Below are 19,719 nucleotides of genomic sequence, written 5' to 3'. Positions count from 1 at the left end.
CAGGCACAGGGGTCTTTAGCAGACCCCCAGCTGACATGGTAAACCATCGGCGCCCTGTGATCATGTCATGGGCGCGCTGATGCTCATGTGGAATGACGCGGCCCCGTGTTGTCACGTGTTAAATGCCGCTGGATTGACATTGGTATTTAACAGATTAATAGCTGCGGGTGGAGCGGTTAAAGAAAAAGATGTGTGCTCGGTGTTTGAGCTGTTATGATCTGGTCTCCATGGATGATCACAAAAATCCCATAAGCAGAAAAACACAAGAGTAGTTGGAACCTGAGCTGACTGCATTCTCCTATCTGTCAGACCACACTAGAAGTAGCCATGAAGCATTCCTAAACACCTAGATGCCACGTCACAGCCGGAGAAACTTACTACACCTCACAGATAGGTTTCCTCATTTCTATCTTGCCTCAGAGTAGTCCCCAAAGGAATAGCAAGCCCCCAAAATATAAAGCCAACGGTGATGTAAGAAAACACAATAAACAGATAGGAAATATAGATTAGCAAAGGCAAGGCTCGACTTCCTAGATATAACCGTATTGGACAGATAACTGATTGCGACCAGCAGAAAACTCTGAAAAATACCAATCTCCTGATAATAAAAAAATACTGAGACCACACTGACTCTCCCCCACTATATCAGGTACTGTTGTAAATAATGGGGGAATCAAAATACTGAAAAAAACACAGGAAACACAAAAGCGCAAATAATCAAATAGAACAGGGAGAATCTCCCTTTTCTTGCAGTGGGGCCTGCAGAGGAGGAACCCCCATGCTCATCAAAACAGACAATTCCTCTCCTGCAAGAAAACAGACTTTAAGCAAAACAAAAAGAAAAACAACATTTATAACCGGCCCCAGCCAGCAGACACTGCTCTTCTATATAACCCATTCTGATCTGCAGTTGGGCTTCCCAAACTCCCAATTAACTCCCACACCTGTTGAGGCACAGTCAGCTTCACCCCTAGTCCTGACCACCAAAGGAATCTCCAAACCATCACCCACTCGGATGACATTCACAACAGCGAGCCCATGTTAAAGGCAGGGACTCAACCTTTGACATACATGTACATCAAAGGGCATGACATGGTTAAACGAGTTGTCCACTACTCACACAAGGTCTCCCGGGGATCATGTGACAATCTTATGTCATGCTATCCCTGTGGCCAATCAGCAGCAGCTTCACTGTCTCCTCTTTCAGCCGTAATTCACATCCGCAGCTCTCACTTGTTAAGATGACTGATTTGTTTTAAGGAGGGGAGAGTGAGTGGCTTCTGATTGTCCTCATGGATGGTGTAACATAATGTCTCACGAGCCCTGTTAGAGCCAGTGCCGGCACCGCTGGAATGATGCCGGCACTGGAGGTGAATCATTTATTTTAGGAGGAAACCTACTCATTGAGAAGAGTTTGGGTCAGTCCCATACGGTTTTGACCATTGGCCTTTTACTTTTTAACCAGTTAGTGACACAACACTTGCCAGTATAGGAGAGAAATGACGTGTTTAGCAGCCGTTTATAGGTAATCTGCCAGGAGCAAGGAAGATTTATTAAAGTTAATTTGTAGTAATTTTAAAAACAGAAGTCGAAAGGGATGGCGTCATGCCCAACAGCCACCTGACTGGTAGAACCACTGATTAACCGCAGCGTTAAGTGACTGATGACTGGCCTTCATCACTTTGGGTCCGCAGAGTTGTTGGGAGCACCTGTGTGGAGCAGATATTGGTTTATGGAGACAGGTGTGTTTCTCTAGAAGCATCCATTCCCACTACTTAATCTAAATAAAAATCTCAAAACTCTATTAAATCTTTCCTCTGGCTCTGTGTACGGGAGCATATTGGAATTTCTATAGTTACTTTTCCTATAATCTATTCCCTGAATGCCTCATTGAGTCCTGATCACCTGATTTTCTTTTGGGAATGAGGAACTTAAAGGCAATGTGGCACTAGATGTTTTCAGAAGAATCCAACACCATTCTGTTAAGCGGGCTTTACACGCTGCGACATCGCTAGACGATGCTAGCGATGGCGAGCGTGATAGCACCCGCCCCTATCGTTATGCCGATATTTGGTGATCGCTGCCGCAGCGAACATTATCGCTACGGCAGCTTCACACGCACTTACCTGGTCGGCGGCGTCGCTGTGACTGCCGAACAATCCCTCCCTCAAGGGAGAGGGACGTTCGGCATCACAGCGACGTCACCGCGTCGTCACTAAGCGGCCGGCCAATCAAACGAACATCCCGTCCACCTCCTTCCTTCCTCATTGCTGGCGTGTGGCAGGTAAGGAGAGGTTCCTCGTTCCCGCGGCGTCACACATAGCGATGTTTGCTGCCGCAGGGACGAGGATCAACTTCGCCCACGCGACAGCAGCGATTTTTGAAAATGGACCCCCATTTCAACGAGGAATGATTTTGGACGTTTTTGCAACGATCCAAGATCGCTCCTAGGAGTCACACACAAGGAGATCGCTACAGCGGCCAGATGTGCGTCACAAAATCCGTGACCCCAATGAGATCACTGTAGCGATCTCGTAGCGTGTAAAGCCCGCTTTAAGCTATGTGCACACGGCGCTTTAAAAGTGCCCCCTAAAGTGAACATAGTACATGGCAATTTCAAAACTTCAAGATATGCACTTGTATAAATCCTATATCACTTTTTTACCATTTCAGGGTTCCAAAATACATTAAAGAGGTGACGTACTCATTCTTTTTGCTGTTTCCACTCTGAAGCCAACCTCCCTATACTTCACATTATAGACTAAAGGCCGCTTTACACGCTGCAATATCGGTACCGATATCGCTAGCGTGGGTACCCGCCCCCATCTGTTGTGCGACACGGGCAAATCGCTGCCCGTGCCGCACAACATCGCCCAGACCCGTCACATTACTTACCTGCCCGGCGACATCGCTGTGACCAGCGAACCGCCTCCTTTCTAAGGGGGCGGTTCTTTCAGCGTCACAGCTGCGTCACTGAACCACTACCCAATAGAAGGGGAGGGGCGGAGATGAGCGGGACGTAACATCCCGCCCACTTCCTTCCTTCCGCAAAGCGGCCGGGAGGCAGGTAAGGAGAGCTTCCTCATTCCTGCGGTGTCACACGGAGCGATGTGTGCTGCCGCAGGAACGAGGAACAACTTCGTTACTGCTCCAGTAACGATATTTGAGAATGGACCCCCATGTCACGATGAGCGATTTTGCACGTTTTTGCGACGATGCAAAATCATTCATGGGTGTCACACGCAACGGGATCGCTAATGCGGCCGGATGTGCATCACCAATTCCGTGACCCCAACGACTTCGCATTAGCGATGTCGTAGAGTGTAAAGCTCCCTTAAGACATCAGGGTGCAAGAACAACCACAAAGTCGCTTCAGGAAAAATACTGACAGTGTTTTCCTGAAAGAGCTTCACCTGGAAAAACTCTGCGGCCTCGCTATCATCTGCCATATGCTATGGGAGCATAGCTTAATAGTACTTTCTAATAGCTTTCGAAGTATATTGCTGGTAAAATAGTCCAATTTTATTAAATTGGATAAAAGAAGTTATAAAACAGTGCGAACCACTTGCCAAGAGTCATCTGGGTGGTGCCGAAATGGTGGAGAGTCACGGTATCCTCACATTTTTCTTGGTTGACGCCCATCGGACTTCATGCATGATTAGATGTGGTAACCGTCACGGCACACTCTGTTTTGTAATTGCTATTTAGAGATTATAAAGCACAATAAAGAGGTTATAGGCCTCCACTAAAAGAATATTATAAAGTAACACCCCAACCAAAGGAGATTCAGTGTATTACAGCCTAAAGGGGAGCATGCAAGTATTAAAATTCTCTCTTTGGTATTCTATAATCTGCATTATTTTATTGTTCTCCCATATTCTGTTATCTTGTTGTAAGCTTTGTAGAGATCAGTCTAAATTCCGCTTTACACGCAACGACATCGCGATGTCGTTGGGGGTCACGGAATTCATGACGCACATCCGGCCTCGTTAGCAATGTCGTTGCGTATGAAACGCACAAACGACCGTTACCAAACAATTTTACTTACCTTATCGTTGATCGTTGACACGCTGTCCACTTCCCAAATATCGTTGCTGTAGCAGGACGCAGGTTGTTCGTTGTTCCTGCGGCAGCACACATCGCTACGTGTGACACCGGAGGAACATCACCTGCGGCCGCCCGCGACGAGGAAGGAAGGAGGTGGGCGGAATGTTTGTTCCGCTCATCTCCCCCCCTCCGCTTCTATTGGGCGGCCGCTTAGTGACGTCGCTGAGACGCCGAACGAACTGCCCCCTTAGAAAGGAGGCGGTTCGCTGGCAACAGTGACATCGCCGGGCAGGTAAGTAGTGTGACAGGTGTTAGCGATGTTGTGCGCCACGGGCAGCGATTTGCCCGTGACCCACAACCGACGTGGGCGGGTACACTCGCTAGCGATATCGCAGTGTGTAAAGCGGCCTTAATGCAAGTCTAGTCAAGTGTATGTGAACACAATTTACATATTCACTTCTCTCACTTCCCAGTGCATTCACTATCACTGCTGAGAGGTGGAACGGGGTATAGGTGGGGGCAGCAGAGCAAATTCAATTCAGATTTACTATCACGGATTCCAGCACTGAGAGATGGGTGGGGGGAGCGATGAATATGCAGTTTGTATTTACATATGATTGACTATTTACTACCTCACACTGAATTCTATGGGGCTTACAACAAGATAACAGGATAGAGTAAAGCTATTAAAGTTACTGATCCTGAAAGATCTCCTTAAGCCCTATTTAAAGATAACATTAGTGTTGTACTAGAAAATCACCTGACTGATTCCCTTTAAGGGCAGCGTTATATGCATAGGTGACATGAAAAGTGTTTATAATAAATGTATATCTGTGTTTTTACAGACCGCAGCCACTTGGAAACATGTGAGAAATATTCTGGTGGACGATTTTATTGGTATTGGCTCAGATCAAATTCTTCTGCTGTTCAATTATGATCCGAGCGACTGCTCAGAACAGCGGCCATTCACACTCACCAATTGTGGGGACATCAGCTACCCAGTAAGTGTACACGTCCATCCTGTTCTGATGTATCATGTCATGTACTAGTGTGGAGAGCATACAACACCTCCGCGCCTGTCTGTTCAGCCCAACATATTCACCCTGTCCGCCGGGACGCAAAACTGCAGCAAATAAAATACTTTAGGAGCTCAGTCGCTCCTCCATCCTTGCATAAGTCAATGTATATTCTCTTTGTCGTGAATTTACCCTGTATCTTGTTCAATGTCTTTCCATCATAAATAGATAAAATTGCAAAGTGATTATGAAAAACAAGTATGTGTACTTTACATGTCAACTAAAATCCTCTGCGTTCTCAACAACAGATGATGTTTCTTTTGGCGGTTTACTCCTCGTTGGCTCGGTCACCGGCCACCTCTGCAGACTATCGGAAGATAACCATTGTTTTGGGAAGATACCCAGTATTTCCAATCTGTTCTATGGAACTTTACATGTGCTGCTCTGAAGCTGGTGGTGTAAAATGATGGACACTTTTGAGTTCTTTGTGTCAGGGGTTTGTCTGGATCCTGTTTTTAGGGGGATGCAGTAAAAACCCCTTGATTTATATTCCTTGCAGTGTGAACAGGGCCTAAGATATGATTCAGTATCTCAGACAGGAGAGCAGGAGCAGAAACTAAGACTCATGAGGCTGATAGCAAAGGGACAACATATTTATTCTGCCGATTTAAAGAGGACCAACCACCAGGATTTTCCTATATAAAGTAAAGCCAGTGCTATACTGGCACTATCATGCTGATTCTATACATACCTTTAGTCGTGAGATCGGATGTATACTTTCTGAAATATAGACAAAGTTTGTGAATTTCACTGTTATTTGATGAGAGGTGCAATGGAATATCTAATAGATGGGTCGGGTTTTGCTAGTTATTCCCGCTATTCTTTCCTTGCCTGTCCTTCCTCCCCTTATTTCTTCTTCCCTCCTCCATCCCCCTGTAATAACAGAGACAGGGAGAGGAAGGACAGACAGAGTTGGGAATATCTAGCAAAACCCGACCCACCTATTGGATATTCTGTTGCACCTCTCATCAAATAACAGTGCATTTCACATACTTTACTTTCCTGTATTTCAGAGAGTATACATCCGATCTCACAACTGAAGGTATGTATAAAATCATCATGATAGTGCCAGTATAGCACTGGCTTTACTTTATATAGGGAAATCCTGGTGGTTGCTCCTCTTTAAAGCCTAAAGGCCCTGTCACACTCAACGACATATCTAACGATATATCGCCGGGGTCACGGATTACGTGACGCACATCCGGCATCGTTAGCGACGTCGTTGTGTGTGACAGCAAGGAACAACCGTTAACGATGGAAAATGCTCACCAAATCATCCATCGTTGACACGTCGTTCCTTTTCAAAAAATCGTTGATTGTGGAGGACGCAGGTTGTTCGTCGCTCCTGAGGCAGCACACATCGCTACGTGTGACACCTCGGGAACGATGAACTACAGTTTACCTGCGGCCGCCGGCAATGTGGAAGGAAGGAGGTGGGCGGGATGTTACGGCCGCTCATCTCCGCCCCTCCGCTTCTATTGGGCGGCCGTTTAGTGACGCCGCTGTGATGCCGAACAAATTGCCCCTCAGAAAAGAGGCTGTTCGCCGGCCACAGCGACGTCGCTAGGCAGGTAAGTATGTGTGACGGCTCCTAACAATTTTGTGTGCCACAGGCAACGATTTGCCCGTGATGCACAAACGATGGGGGCGGGTACACTCACTAGCGATATCGCAAACCCTTTACAGGCTACACATGAGCTGCAAATTGCCAAAAATATTATTTGGCTCCTAAATGTTTAGACTTAGAACACAAAGGCTGGAGTGAAGTCCTGAGCCTCCAGGTACTTTAGTATTCATTCCTCATGTTTTACATGAGATAAAGCGTGGTTATCCTCTGAATATGCTTCCTAATCACTAAACAGCAGAAATATTGAAGATATGGTGTATCGCGCTATTCCTGGTAAGCGTCCACTGCCCGGCTGCCTGCGCTGTATGTAGGTGACAGGCTCTTATCTGCAGACACTTTATATATAGTACATTATTGTCTCCTCCACTCAATTATCAGATCTGCCCGTGGGCAGCGAGGAGAGAATAACCTGGTCTAGGCCCTGCAGTCGTCTTTCTGTGCAACCATTAGAGCTGTCACCTGTGTCATTACTGTCATATGGCCAATAAAGACAAACATGGGGCCGGTGCAGGAGGACGGCTGGCATTAGCACTTTCCTATCTGCTGCAGATTGTGCAACGCTTCCTCCAGGAGACAAAGACTAATACGGGAGAATAACGAGGGAAGACGTTATGTTCCACGTTATCTTCTTTTCTAATGCAGCGGTCTTGACTTTGAACGGCACAAATAGTTTGAGGTTGGCTAGCCGTTTAACCACTTCCTGTCTGAGCCGTCTTTCACTTTTTAAGATACCATCTTACTAAAGACCAGGGGGCACTCACTGCGAGTGGAAGAAAAGTGATTCTGGCAGCTAAATAGGAAAGGGTTCTTTACAGTTAGAGCAGTCAGACTGTGGAATGCCCTACCACAAGAGGTAGTAATGGCAGATACTATAACAGCTTTCAAAAAAGGGCTGGATGATTTCCTCAGTACACAACATTGTTGGTTATTAGTGACTTGGCGACAAAATATACAGTGTGTGTAGCCATATCCTGTCCACCGCCATTAACTTGAGAACGGCGGCAGCTATAGGCATAGAAGAAGTGTCTAGGTATAGTAAAGTAGCCATGCGCTATGCAATGAAACCACCTATAGCGCCACCTGGTGGAAAACAACGAATCGACACCTTGCATACAGAAATGCTATGATTAGAACGTGTAAAACTCACAAGGCTGCGGACGTGAAGCGATACCTCATGGAGACCTTCCTACAAGTCATTGGGTATGGTGGCTGTGTGGAGTGGCCTCCACGCTCACCTGACCTGACCCCATTGGACTTCCTTCTGTGAGGTCACATCAAACAGCAGGTGTATGCGTCCCCTCCACCAACATTGCAGGACCTACAACGACATATCACAGATGCTTGTGCAAACGTGTCACCTACCATATTGCACAACGTGCAGCAAGACACAGTATGCTGTCCAGAGTCCAGATGTGCATTGCAGCTGACGGTGGCCACTTTGAGCACCAAAGTTAAATGAGCGCCATATGCGTGACCAGCATTCAATGTTTTGGGGGGTCATGGGTTTCATATCATAGCATTTTTGTATGCAAGGTGTCGATTCGTATTGAATTGATGATGCCCTGCAACTTTGTAATTCACTTTTTTTTCTCTATATCGTTCCGTTTTCAAAATAAAAATGCTAACTCCATTGTTTTCCACCAGGTGGCGCTATAGATGTTTTCATTGTGTAGCGCATGACTACTTTACTATACCTAGACACCACTTCTATGCCTATAGCCGCCGCCGTGCTCAAGTTAATGGCAGTGGACAGGATATGGGTGGACACACTGTATAATTGTGGACGATGGTTGAAGTAGATCGACCTAGGTCTTTTTTCAACCTATGTAACTAGGTAACTTTATTTTTATTTATTTATTTTATATTTTTATTTTATTTATAGCTGTTAGTTCCCAATTCGAGTGTTGGGGTGGACGCACACGATCAGGACACGTTGCCTTCTGGACGCAGCATGCCCTCTCCTGCAGAGATACAAGTGCTCTCTGCAGGAAACCGCAGCGTCCTGTGCCCACGATCAGGATTCGGGCTGCTGAGGACTTTGTCTGTGTTCTCGAATCTCTGCAGCATAAATTGACATGCTGCTGCTCGGAAAGCTACGCCTCATGTCCGTTTATGCTGAGGAGAAAAGAAGCACAGTGGGCAGGAGATTTCTATAAATCCCATCCACTGTGCTTCTACTGTACAATGCAGCGATTTGGACTCGGCAGTAACATGCTGCTTCCAAAACGCTGCTAATACTGATTGTGAGCACCAGGGCTGTGGAGTCGGAGTCGGAGCTCATTTTGGTGGAGTCGGAGTCGGTATAAAATGCACCGACTCCGACTCCTAAAATATATAATAAATTGGGGACAGGAGTGCAATGCAGAATGTGCTGAATATTTTACTGAATAATAACATTTAGTATAATGCTTATATTTAAGTGAAAAATGTATTGTAGTACAATGTGAATATCAGACATTTAATTGTTTTTATGATACAATAATCAAGATATTTGGATAGAACATAAAATATTTATTGGAATACAACTTTAGAACACAAAAAACTAATAAATTGTAAATATGTAATATATATATACACAGTGTATATACACACACAAGATATATATGTAATCTACTGTATATTACATAGTGTATTACATATTTACAATTTATTACAGTTTTTTGTGTTCTAAAGTTGTATTCCAATAAATATATTTTATGTTCTATCCAAATATCTTGATTATTGTATCATAAAAATTATTAAATGTCTGATGTTCACATACACATGTTCATGTACTATAATACATTTTTCACCTAACTATAAGCAATATATGTAGGAGCCGGAGCCGGAGTCGGAGTCGGAGTCGGTGCAAGAGAATTTGAGGAGTCGGAGTCGGAGTCGAAGGTTTGGCTTACCGACTCCACAGCCCTGGTGAGCACACACCCTAACAGGATTGGTTGGAGATGGCTGCTCTCTCATTGGTCACAAGTTTCCTCTGAATTATGTAATCAGAAAGGCTGAAGGAGTATACCTTTATAGACAATAGGACTCCGATGAGTCTGGGAAGAGACAATGGTTAATTTCTCTTGATTTAACAAACAATAGGACCCATACGTCTGGCCTAATTATGAACAGTTCACCCCCCACACAAATGGCCAGATGCTGTCGTCACACCCAGCATTATGTTACAACTAGTGAAAAGTGATTAACGGCAATTAGATCTAGCTCTAATCGCTGTAGTTAGTGGTAGGTGCTGCTTGGAGGGGTCTCATCAGTCACTGGCCTCATTGCGTGGTACATCATCACTGGGAGCTTGTATACAGAGACCAACAATAAATCGTCTTTGAAAAAAACGTAATTCTGACATTGTTTTTGGTAAATGTTTTTATAGCGTACATTGTGTGATAAACCTGACATCGCAATATGAATCTAGGGCATAGGAAGCTGAACAAAATGATACCTTGAAATCTGTGATCCGATGTCTTATTCCAGAGATACAGTATCCATATGTTCTCAGTATGTAACTCTGCTGTTAAAGGGAATCTGTCACCAGGTTTTGCTACTTAACCTGAGAGCAGCATATTTAGGGCATGGGAGCCTCATTCTAAGGATGTGTCACTTATTAGGCTGTGTGTTGTAGTTTTCAATACAATCAGTATTTTATCAGCATGAAATTAACACTACAGGACTACATCTGGAGGGCCAGGCAGTCAGGCTAATCTGTGTAACCCCGCCCCCACCACTGATTGGCACTTTGCTGACAATTCACAGCATGCACAGTGCCAATCAGAGGTGTGGGAGGAGTTATACACAGCTCAGAAGTCTCCGCTACATCTACATCAGACAAAACAGGGATTCTATCAAATCTGAACCAAGCAGCCCAGTAAGTGACACATCCCTGGAATCCAGGCTTTCTTGCCTTATGTTATGCTGCTCTCGACTATATAGCCAAAACCTACCGACGGATTTTCTTTAAGATCTCTGGGCTGGACATAGCTCTCCATGAGAATCTTCCACCGGACCTTATTTTAAATGAGAGGGTGCTACTAGTGTGAGACATGTAATGACTGACAGTCGGCTCTGCTGATCTCACTGCAGAGCATTGTGTGATTCTAATTAACACAGTGCAATACAAGTGAATTAAGCAAAGCCGCATATGTCTAGGCAGAATTTTGTCCGGAAGTAAGCAAATCACAAACTTGCGGTCACATGATCGCCCATTCTCACTGCTAATACCGGTGAATCCTAACAGTGGGCACACGCCCCGCACATCGTAAGGATTCTGGAGTTTGTAGTCATATAGAGTGACTGCATACTGTTATCATAAGTCTGGAAAACCTCTTTAATATATTCATTAATATAATTTTTATATTGTGTGTGTGTGTGTGTGTGTGTGTGTGTATGTGTGTGTGTGTGTGTGTGTGTGTGTGTGTGTATATATATATATATATACTAGAAGGTGGCCCGATTCTACGCATCGGGTATTCTAGAATTTACGTATTGTGTAGTTAATGTATGATTTTTGTTATGTATATATATATAGATGTTGTTCTGTGTAGTAACCAAGTGTTTGTGTAGGGCGCTGTACATGTTCTGAGTGTTGTCTGGGTGTGGCGGGGGGTGAGAGCGGTGTTGTATGTGTGTTGCGTTGTTTGTGGAGCGCTGTGTGTCTGTCGCGTTGTGTGTGTGTGTGTTGCGCGGTTTGTGTGGGTGTGGTGTGTTTTGGGGGGAGGTATGTTTTGTGCAATGTGTATGTGCGTATATTTGTGTGTGCCGCGGTGTTTGTGTGTTGGGTGTTGTGTGTGTGCAGCGTTGTCTGTGTGTGTGGGTGTCTGTGTAGGGCAGTTGTTTGTGGTTCCCAGTGTGTGGTGTGTTGTGCAGTGCGCGCGCGTGTGTGTGTGTGTGTTGGGGGGAGGTGTGCACTTCCCATCGTGCTCCATCCTCCATGCAGCGCACTCCCCATCGTGCTCCATCCCCCATGCAGCGCACTCCCCATCGTGCTCCATCCCCTATGCTGCGCACCCCCCATCGTGCTCCATCTCCCATGCTGCGCACTCCCAAACATGCTCCATCCACCATGCTGCGCACTCCCAAACGTGCTCCATCCACCATGCTGTGCACTCCCAAACGTGCTCCATCCGCCATGCTGCGCACTCCCAAACGTGCTCCATCCGCCATACTCCGCACTCCCCATCGTGCTCCATCCCCCATGCAGCGCACTCCCCATCGTGCTCCATCCCCTATGCTGCGCACCCTCCATCGTGCTCCATCTCCCATGCTGCGCACTCCCAAACATGCTCCATCCGCCATGCTGCGCACTCCCAAACGTGCTCCATCCGCCATGCTGCGCACTCCCAAACGTGGTCCATCCGCCATGCTGCGCACTCCCAAACGTGCTCCATCCGCCATACTCCGCACTCCCCATCGTGCTGCATCCCCCATGCTGCGCACTCCCAAACGTGGTCCATCCGCCATGCTGCGCACTCCCAAACGTGCTCCATCCGCCATGCTGCGCACTCCCAAACGTGCTCCATCCGCCATGCTGCGCACTCCCAAACGTGCTCCATCCGCCATGCTGCGCACTCCCAAACGTGCTCCATCCGCCATGCTGCGCACTCCCAAACGTGCTCCATCCGCCATGCTGCGCACTCCCAAACGTGCTCCATCCGCCATGCTGCGCACTCCCAAACGTGCTCCATCCGCCATGCTGCACCAGCATCAGCCTCTCTCCTCCCAGCATCAGCCTCTCTCCTCCCAGCATCAGCCTCTCTCCTCCCAGCATCAGCCTCTCTCCTCCCAGCATCAGCCTCTCTGTCCCCAGCATCAGCTTCTCTGTCCCCAGCATCAGCTTCTCTCATCCCAGCATCAGCCTCTCTCCTCCCAGCATCAGCCTTTTCTGTCCCCAGCATCAGCCTCTCTCCTCCCAGCATCAGCCTCTCTCCTCCCAGCATTAGCCTCTCTCCTCCCAGCCTACCCCAGCCTCAGCCTCCCCCAGCATCAGCCTCTCTCCTCCTAGCATCAGCCTCTCTCTTCCCAGCATCAGCCTCTCTCCTCCCAGCCTACCCCAGCCTCAGCCTCCCCCAGCATCAGCCTCTCTCCTCCCAGCATCAGCCTCTCTCCTCCCAGCATCAGCCTCTCTCCTCTCAGCATCAGCCTCTCTCTTCCCAGCATCAGCCTCTCTTTCCCAGCATCAGCCTCTCTCCTCCCAGCCTACCCCAGCCTCAGCCTCCCCCAGCATCAGCCTCTCTCCTCCCAGCATCAGCCTCTCTCCTCCCAGCATCAGCCTCTCTCCTCCCAGCCTACCCCAGCCTCAGCCTCCCCCAGCATCAGCCTCTCTCCTCCCAGCATCAGCCTTTTCGGTCCCCAGCATCAGCCTCTCTCCTCCCAGCCTACCCCAGCCTCAGCCTCCCCCAGCATCAGCCTCTCTTCTCTCATCCTCCCCATCCCAGCCTTCCCCAGGATCAGCCTCTCTCCTCCCAGCCTCCTACAGCACGCCGTGCTCCTCTGCCGACACTCACAGATCCGATCGCATACACTCACACACACACCCGATCGCATACACTCACACACACACCCGATCGCATACACTCACACACACACCCGATCGCATACACTCACACACACACCCGATCGCATACACTCACACACACACCCGATCGCATACACTCACACACACACCCGATCGCATACACTCACACACACACCCGATCGCATACACTCACACACACACCCGATCGCATACACTCACACACACACTCGATCGCATACACTCACACACACCCGATCGCATACACTCACGCACACACACCCGATCGCATACACTCACGCACACACACATTGACGATATTGCACATACGCGCTCACACTCACAACATCCGGAGATACTACATGCTTCTGGCCATGTGATCCTCCGGCAGGTCCTGGAAGCTCACAGCACAGTATCGCCGCCGAGAAGCAAGCGATATCCCAGGATGTTGTGAGTGCGTGGATGCGATGTGATGTGTGTGTGAGAGTGAGTGTGATCTGATGTGTGTGTGTATGTGTGTGTGTGTGCGTGTGTGTATGTTCCGCCGCTGCAGGACCTTGATGCGCTGGTAACTATGCTACCATGGTTACCAGCGTATCTCGTCCCCCGCTCGCACGGGAGCCCACACCAGCATACGCCGGCCAGCCCCAGCAATGCGAGGGTATGTGTCGGCTGGTTTGGCGGCGTACGCTGATGTGGGCTCCCGGGGGTACAGTACTCACCTGGGAGTCGTGACCGTGTCGGTTCGGGGAATGCGTGGGGGGGGCGGGGCCAGAGCTAGCGTGCATTGCGTGAGGGGGTGGGGCGTGGCCGAGTTGCCAATGCCTGCAGGGTGCCAGGGCGAGAGGCCAATCTGTGGGGGGGGCGGAGCCTGGGCGAGCGGCCGGCCAATCCGTGTGGGGGCGCAGCCTGGGCGAGCGGCCAATCCGTGCGGGGAGGCGGGGCCATGGCGAGCCCAGCGGCCAATCAGCTTTGTGTCACCGTAAGGACACAATTTTGGAGCAAGACAGACAGACAGAATAAGGCAATTATATATATATATATATATATATATATATATATATATATATATATACAGCGCCCACAAGTAGTATTCAACCCCCTGCAGATTTAGCAGGTTTGATAAGATGCAAATAAGTTAGAGCCTGCAAACTTCAAACAAGAGCCGGATTTATTAACAGATGCATAAATCTTACAAACCAAAAAGTTATGTTGCTCAGTTAAATTTTAATAAATTTTCAACATAAAAGTGTGGGTAAATTATTATTCAACCCCTAGGTTTAATATTTTGTGGAATAACCCTTGTTTGCAATTACAGCTAATAATCGTCTTTTATAAGACCTGATCAGGCCGGCACAGGTCTCTGGAGTTATCTTGGCCCACTCCTCCATGCAGATCTTCTCCAAGTTATCTAGGTTCTTTGGGTGTCTCATGTGGACTTTAATCTTGAGCTCCTTCCACAAGTTTTCAATTGGGTTAAGGTCAGGAGACTGACTAGGCCACTGCAACACCTTGATTTTTTCCCTCTTGAACCAGGCCTTGGTTTTCTTGGCTGTGTGCTTTGGGTCGTTGTCTTGTTGGAAGATGAAATGATGACCCATCTTAAGATCCTTGATGGAGGAGCGGAGGTTCTTGGCCAAAATCTCCAGGTAATAATATAGAGATAGACCTGGCTCACTCAACGTGGGGGTGCTCTGGAATAATAAGTCCAATATAACAAAAGAATATATCCGGCACACCACTATGCAAAAGAGGAATCTTGGAATTGGTTTGAAAAAAACATGGATTTATTGTGTATGTACAGGAAAGTCCGTCCAACGTTTCGATCCAAAAGGATCTTTCACAGGGACAATGGGACCTGAGGTATACAAGGGTTGTCAACTCCTATCAGTGCAGGAGGCCATCAAAGTGTACCAGAAGGATGCAAAAGCGGTCTCAGTGTTTCTATAAAGTGATATAGTGCTAAGGGAGTGTCCAACAAGAACGTGCCGTGGTCTTGTGTATAGAAGGGAAAAATCCTATATAGTGCTGACAGATGGGAAGTGAGGTACGTGATTACTGTGGTGAGAAGTGGAACGTGATGGAGTGCATCGGGGAGTTCACGTGGCTAGGGGAACCTGGGATCTCGTTTGTATGCGATAAGATGGGTTTGGCCTTCCTCTTACTCCTCCTTGTCTTCCGCCTGGGTGCTGCCGTGTATCTAAAAAACGAGAAGAATTGGAAGAATAGGACTCGCTATCGGAGCTGGAAGAGGCTGAATATCTGTTATAGTTGGGACGACGCGTAGAGTTAAAGTCCATAAAACGCCAGCGGTAGAACCGATCCTTGGCGTAGTCTTCTTGGTCTCGTATAAACTTCAGTCTTTTCCTTTCTTGCAGAGTTTTCTGAAATCCTGCGATTGTTTCCCTTATCTTCAATTTCAGCTTATCCCATTCTGTGGTAGATAGGGTATTGGAAAGTTGATCTTCTATGGAGTGAATCTTGGGCGTTAATTCGGTGATTTCTTTTTGGAGATATTCTATAGTGAGAACAATAATGTCCATTGAACACTTATTTAGAATACTTTCGTATTTTGTACAGTATTCTGGGTTATCGGAAAAAACCGTAGGGCGTAAAGAAACTCGTAGGCCTCTGGGGATTCTTTGGGCTTTGTGGTATTCCGCAAGGGTACCGCAATGGAGCTCTAGAGCTGTTTGTTTCCTCAGCTCTCTTTCATAGTCCCGCCCGCGCAATTCCTCTGATGGTACTGTTAGAAAGGAAACTGGGACTGTTACCTTGGAGAGGATGTTGGTCACTTGATCTTGATCGTAGGAAAAGGTTGGAAGAGACATTCGTACAAAAATTATTACTGGAGCAGAGGAGCTCAGGAAAAAACAGTCAATAATATAGAGATAGACCTGGCTCACTCAACATGGGGGTGCTCTGGAATAATAAGTCCAATATAACAAAAGAATATATCCGGCACACCACTATGCAAAAGAGGAAGCCTGCAACTGCGTTGGTGGGAAGGTGGATATCCAGTGATGGCGTCATCCACCTTCCCACCAACGCAGTTGCAGGCTTCCGTTTACCCATTCTCAGCCGGCAGCACTGCCATTCCTCCTCTCTGGAAGCATTCCTGCTCTGCTTGCTGTAAGGGAATTCCCCTCAGACAAATTGGATCCCTCCTCTGTAGGGAACTGGTATATGTCTTTCCAACAAAAGCCATTACCTACAAACCAGCCATATACCCAGTGATACGCATTTTACAGTGACCGTCATTGTGCCACTCCACGTTTAATATTAATGCCCTATTTACCAGCAAGGTTCCCCCTTCTCCGATCACGTTATATAAAGGAATTACATTAATGTGACCCAGTCAGTGGCATGATCGGTTTCCCCATCCGACATTGTGTAACTAACATTTTTGGTTCCATTGATCCTGATTTTTCCCTTCTATACACAAGACCACGGCACGTTCTTGTTGGACACTCCCTTAGCACTATATCACTTTATAGAAACACTGAGACCGCTTTTGCATCCTTCTGGTACACTTTGATGGCCTCCTGCACTGATAGGAGTTGACAACCCTTGTATACCTCAGGTCCCATTGTCCCTGTGAAAGATCCTTTTGGATCGAAACGTTGGACGGACTTTCCTGTACATACACAATAAATCCATGTTTTTTTCAAACCAATTCCAAGATTCCTCTTTTGCATAGTGGTGTGCCGGATATATTCTTTTGTTAAAATCTCCAGGTAGGCCGTGCTATCCATCTTCCCATGGATGCGGACCAGATGGCCAGGCCCCTTGGCTGAGAAACAGCCCCACAGCATGATGCTGCCACCACCATGCTTGACTGTAGGGATGGTATTCTTGGGGTCGTATGCAGTGCCATCCAGTCTCCAAACGTCACGTGTGTGGTTGGCACCAAAGATCTCGATCTTGGTCTCATCAGACCAGAGAACCTTGAACCAGTCTGTCTCAGAGTCCTCCAAGTGATCATGAGCAAACTGTAGACGAGCCTTGACATGACGCTTTGAAAGTAATGGTACCTTACGGGTTCGTCTGGAACGGAGACCATTGCGGTGGAGTACGTTACTTATGGTATTGACTGAAACCAATGTCCCCACTGCCATGAGATCTTCCCGGAGCTCCTTCCTTGTTGTCCTTGGGTTAGCCTTGACTCTTCGGACAAGCCTGGCCTCGGCACGGATGGAAACTTTCAAAGGCTGTCCAGGCCGTGGAAGGCTAACAGTAGTTCCATAAGCCTTCCACTTCCGGATGATGCTCCCAACAGTGGAGACAGGTAGGCCCAACTCCTTGGAAAGGGTTTTGTACCCCTTGCTAGCCTTGTGACCCTCCACGATCTTGTCTCTGATGGCCTTGGAATGCTCCTTTGTCTTTCCCATGTTGACCAAGTATGAGTGCTGTTCACAAGTTTGTGGAGGGTCTTAATTAGTCAGAAAAGGCTGGAAAAAGAGATAATTAATCCAAACATGTGAAGCTCATTGTTCTTTGTGCCTGAAATACTTCTTAATACTTTAGGGGAACCACACAGAATTCTTGTGGTTTGAGGGGTTGAATAATAAATGACCCTCTGAATAAACTTTTCACAATTTAAAAAAAAAAAGAAAAAAAGAAATAACATTCTTTTTTGCTGCAGTGCATTTCACACTTCCAGGCTGATCTACAGTCCAAATGTCACAATGCCAAGTTAATTCCGAATGTGTAAACCTGCTAAATCTGCAGGGGGTTGAATACTACTTGTAGGCATTGTGTGTGTGTATATATGTATATATCTGTGTGTATATATATATATTTATGTATGTGTGGATATAGATATATATAAAATATATATATTATTATTATATATGATACTCTATATATTACACTAAATTTGCATTATTGTGCTTTATTTCAGGCTGACCGCATAGATGACGATGTCGTTGGGTTTCAGGAAAATCACTTTCTCATGTTACCGACACTGGAAGCCAGATTGCAGGTTTAATTTTCATAAAGGGGCTTTATAGTGTTAGTGGATTGCAGGACATATCGGAAAGCCGAGCAGAAGTTACCACAACTGTTTATCTCCTTCAGATTCCCATCAGTCCTATTTGCAGGGCTGGAGATTGTGGCCATAGCACTTGTTACCTCTGATCATTATTGTAATTCTTCACTTGCCTGAATTAGCCTAAAACATATAGAATTTAGCTGCTTCATTTTGGTTATGTAAGGAGCTCAGGTCCTTAAATGCCATATGGGGCACTTTTCAGGCTAATATAGTTCCAAAGCTGTGCTGAATTCCCGGCCACCTGGAGAAATGCCTACGCAGCTTCAGTCACCTCTCAGTACACTGTGAGCAGCAGCTATAAATACATCCTGGCACATCGGCTGACAGTCATCTTTGTACTGACAGCGGTCAGTCAATGCACTGAGCGATGACTGAAGATGCTTCAGATGCACCTCTATGATTGAAAGCCGGAGGCTGCTGGGAGGAATAAAGTTCATTTCCTCCCAGAAGTCAGGCTCTCAGTACTGCCACACTGTACAGCTTTGGAACACTATTAATGTACAGATTAACCCAATATCTTTATGTAATAAGGGTACTTTACACGCTGCGATATCGGTACCGATATCGGTAGTGAGCGTACCCGCCCCCGTCGGTTGTGCATCACGGGCAAATCGCTGCCCCTGGCGCACAACAGTACTAAGACCCGTCACATGGACTTACCTTTCCTGCGACGTCGCTCTGGCCGGCGATCCACCTACTTTCTAAGGGGGCGACTCATGCAGCGTCACAGCGACGTCACAAAGCAGCCATCCAGAGGGGCAGAGATGAGCGGCCGGAACATGTCGCCCACCTCCTTCCTTCTTCATTGCCGGTGGATGCAGGTATGGAGATGTTCGTCGTTCCTGCGGTGTCACACACAGTGATGTGTGGTGCCTCGGGAACGACAAACAACATCGTACCTTCAGCAGCAACGATATTTTGAAAAGGAGCGACGTGTCAACGAGCAACGATTTTTCACATTTTTGCGCTCATTGATCATCGCTCCTTGGTGTCACACGCTGCGATGTCGCTAACGACGTCAGATGTGCATCACTAACACCGTGACCCTGGCGATATATCGTTAGCAATGTCGCAGCGTGTAAAGCACCCTATAGTGTTTTGGGGACGTGGCAGGTTCCCTTTAAAGCCTTTGGAAAAGAATATCTTTGCAAATGTTAGTGATTGCCTTTGATGATTAAAATTGCACTAAGTTTTAGTTTGCAATTTCCATTCCTTAATTACCGTAGTTTTCAGACCCTTTCATTCGCAGTTTGCAGCTTGATCCAAGTTTTAGGTTTTTCTCTTGTTGGACTGTCTCTTAATGAAGAATTCTTATAAATTCTCCCTAATATCTGCTGAAAAGAAAGTTATGGATTAAATGTGAAGGCACAATCCATGGAGTGAATGGTGATGGTCACGGATCTGCTCACCT

General features: G+C 46.9%; 1 protein-coding gene across 2 annotated transcripts in view; it reads left to right on the top strand.

Moving 5' to 3' along the window:
- FANCB (FA complementation group B) overlaps positions 1-19,719 on the top strand; it is a 51,383-nt gene that overhangs the window by 17,342 nt on the left and 14,322 nt on the right. For both annotated transcript variants that reach the window (XM_075333109.1, XM_075333113.1), the window contains 2 exons: positions 4,893-5,048; positions 18,159-18,239. In XM_075333109.1, coding sequence (XP_075189224.1) covers positions 4,893-5,048; positions 18,159-18,239 — 237 coding nt within the window. The remainder of the gene's footprint in view (positions 1-4,892; positions 5,049-18,158; positions 18,240-19,719) is intronic.

The sequence above is a fragment of the Anomaloglossus baeobatrachus genome, chromosome 2 (assembly GCF_048569485.1).
Source record: "Anomaloglossus baeobatrachus isolate aAnoBae1 chromosome 2, aAnoBae1.hap1, whole genome shotgun sequence".
NCBI classification, from domain to species: Eukaryota; Metazoa; Chordata; class Amphibia; order Anura; family Aromobatidae; genus Anomaloglossus; species Anomaloglossus baeobatrachus.
Note: the sequence above shows the minus strand (reverse complement) of the source record. Positions and strands in the feature narration are given on the sequence as shown.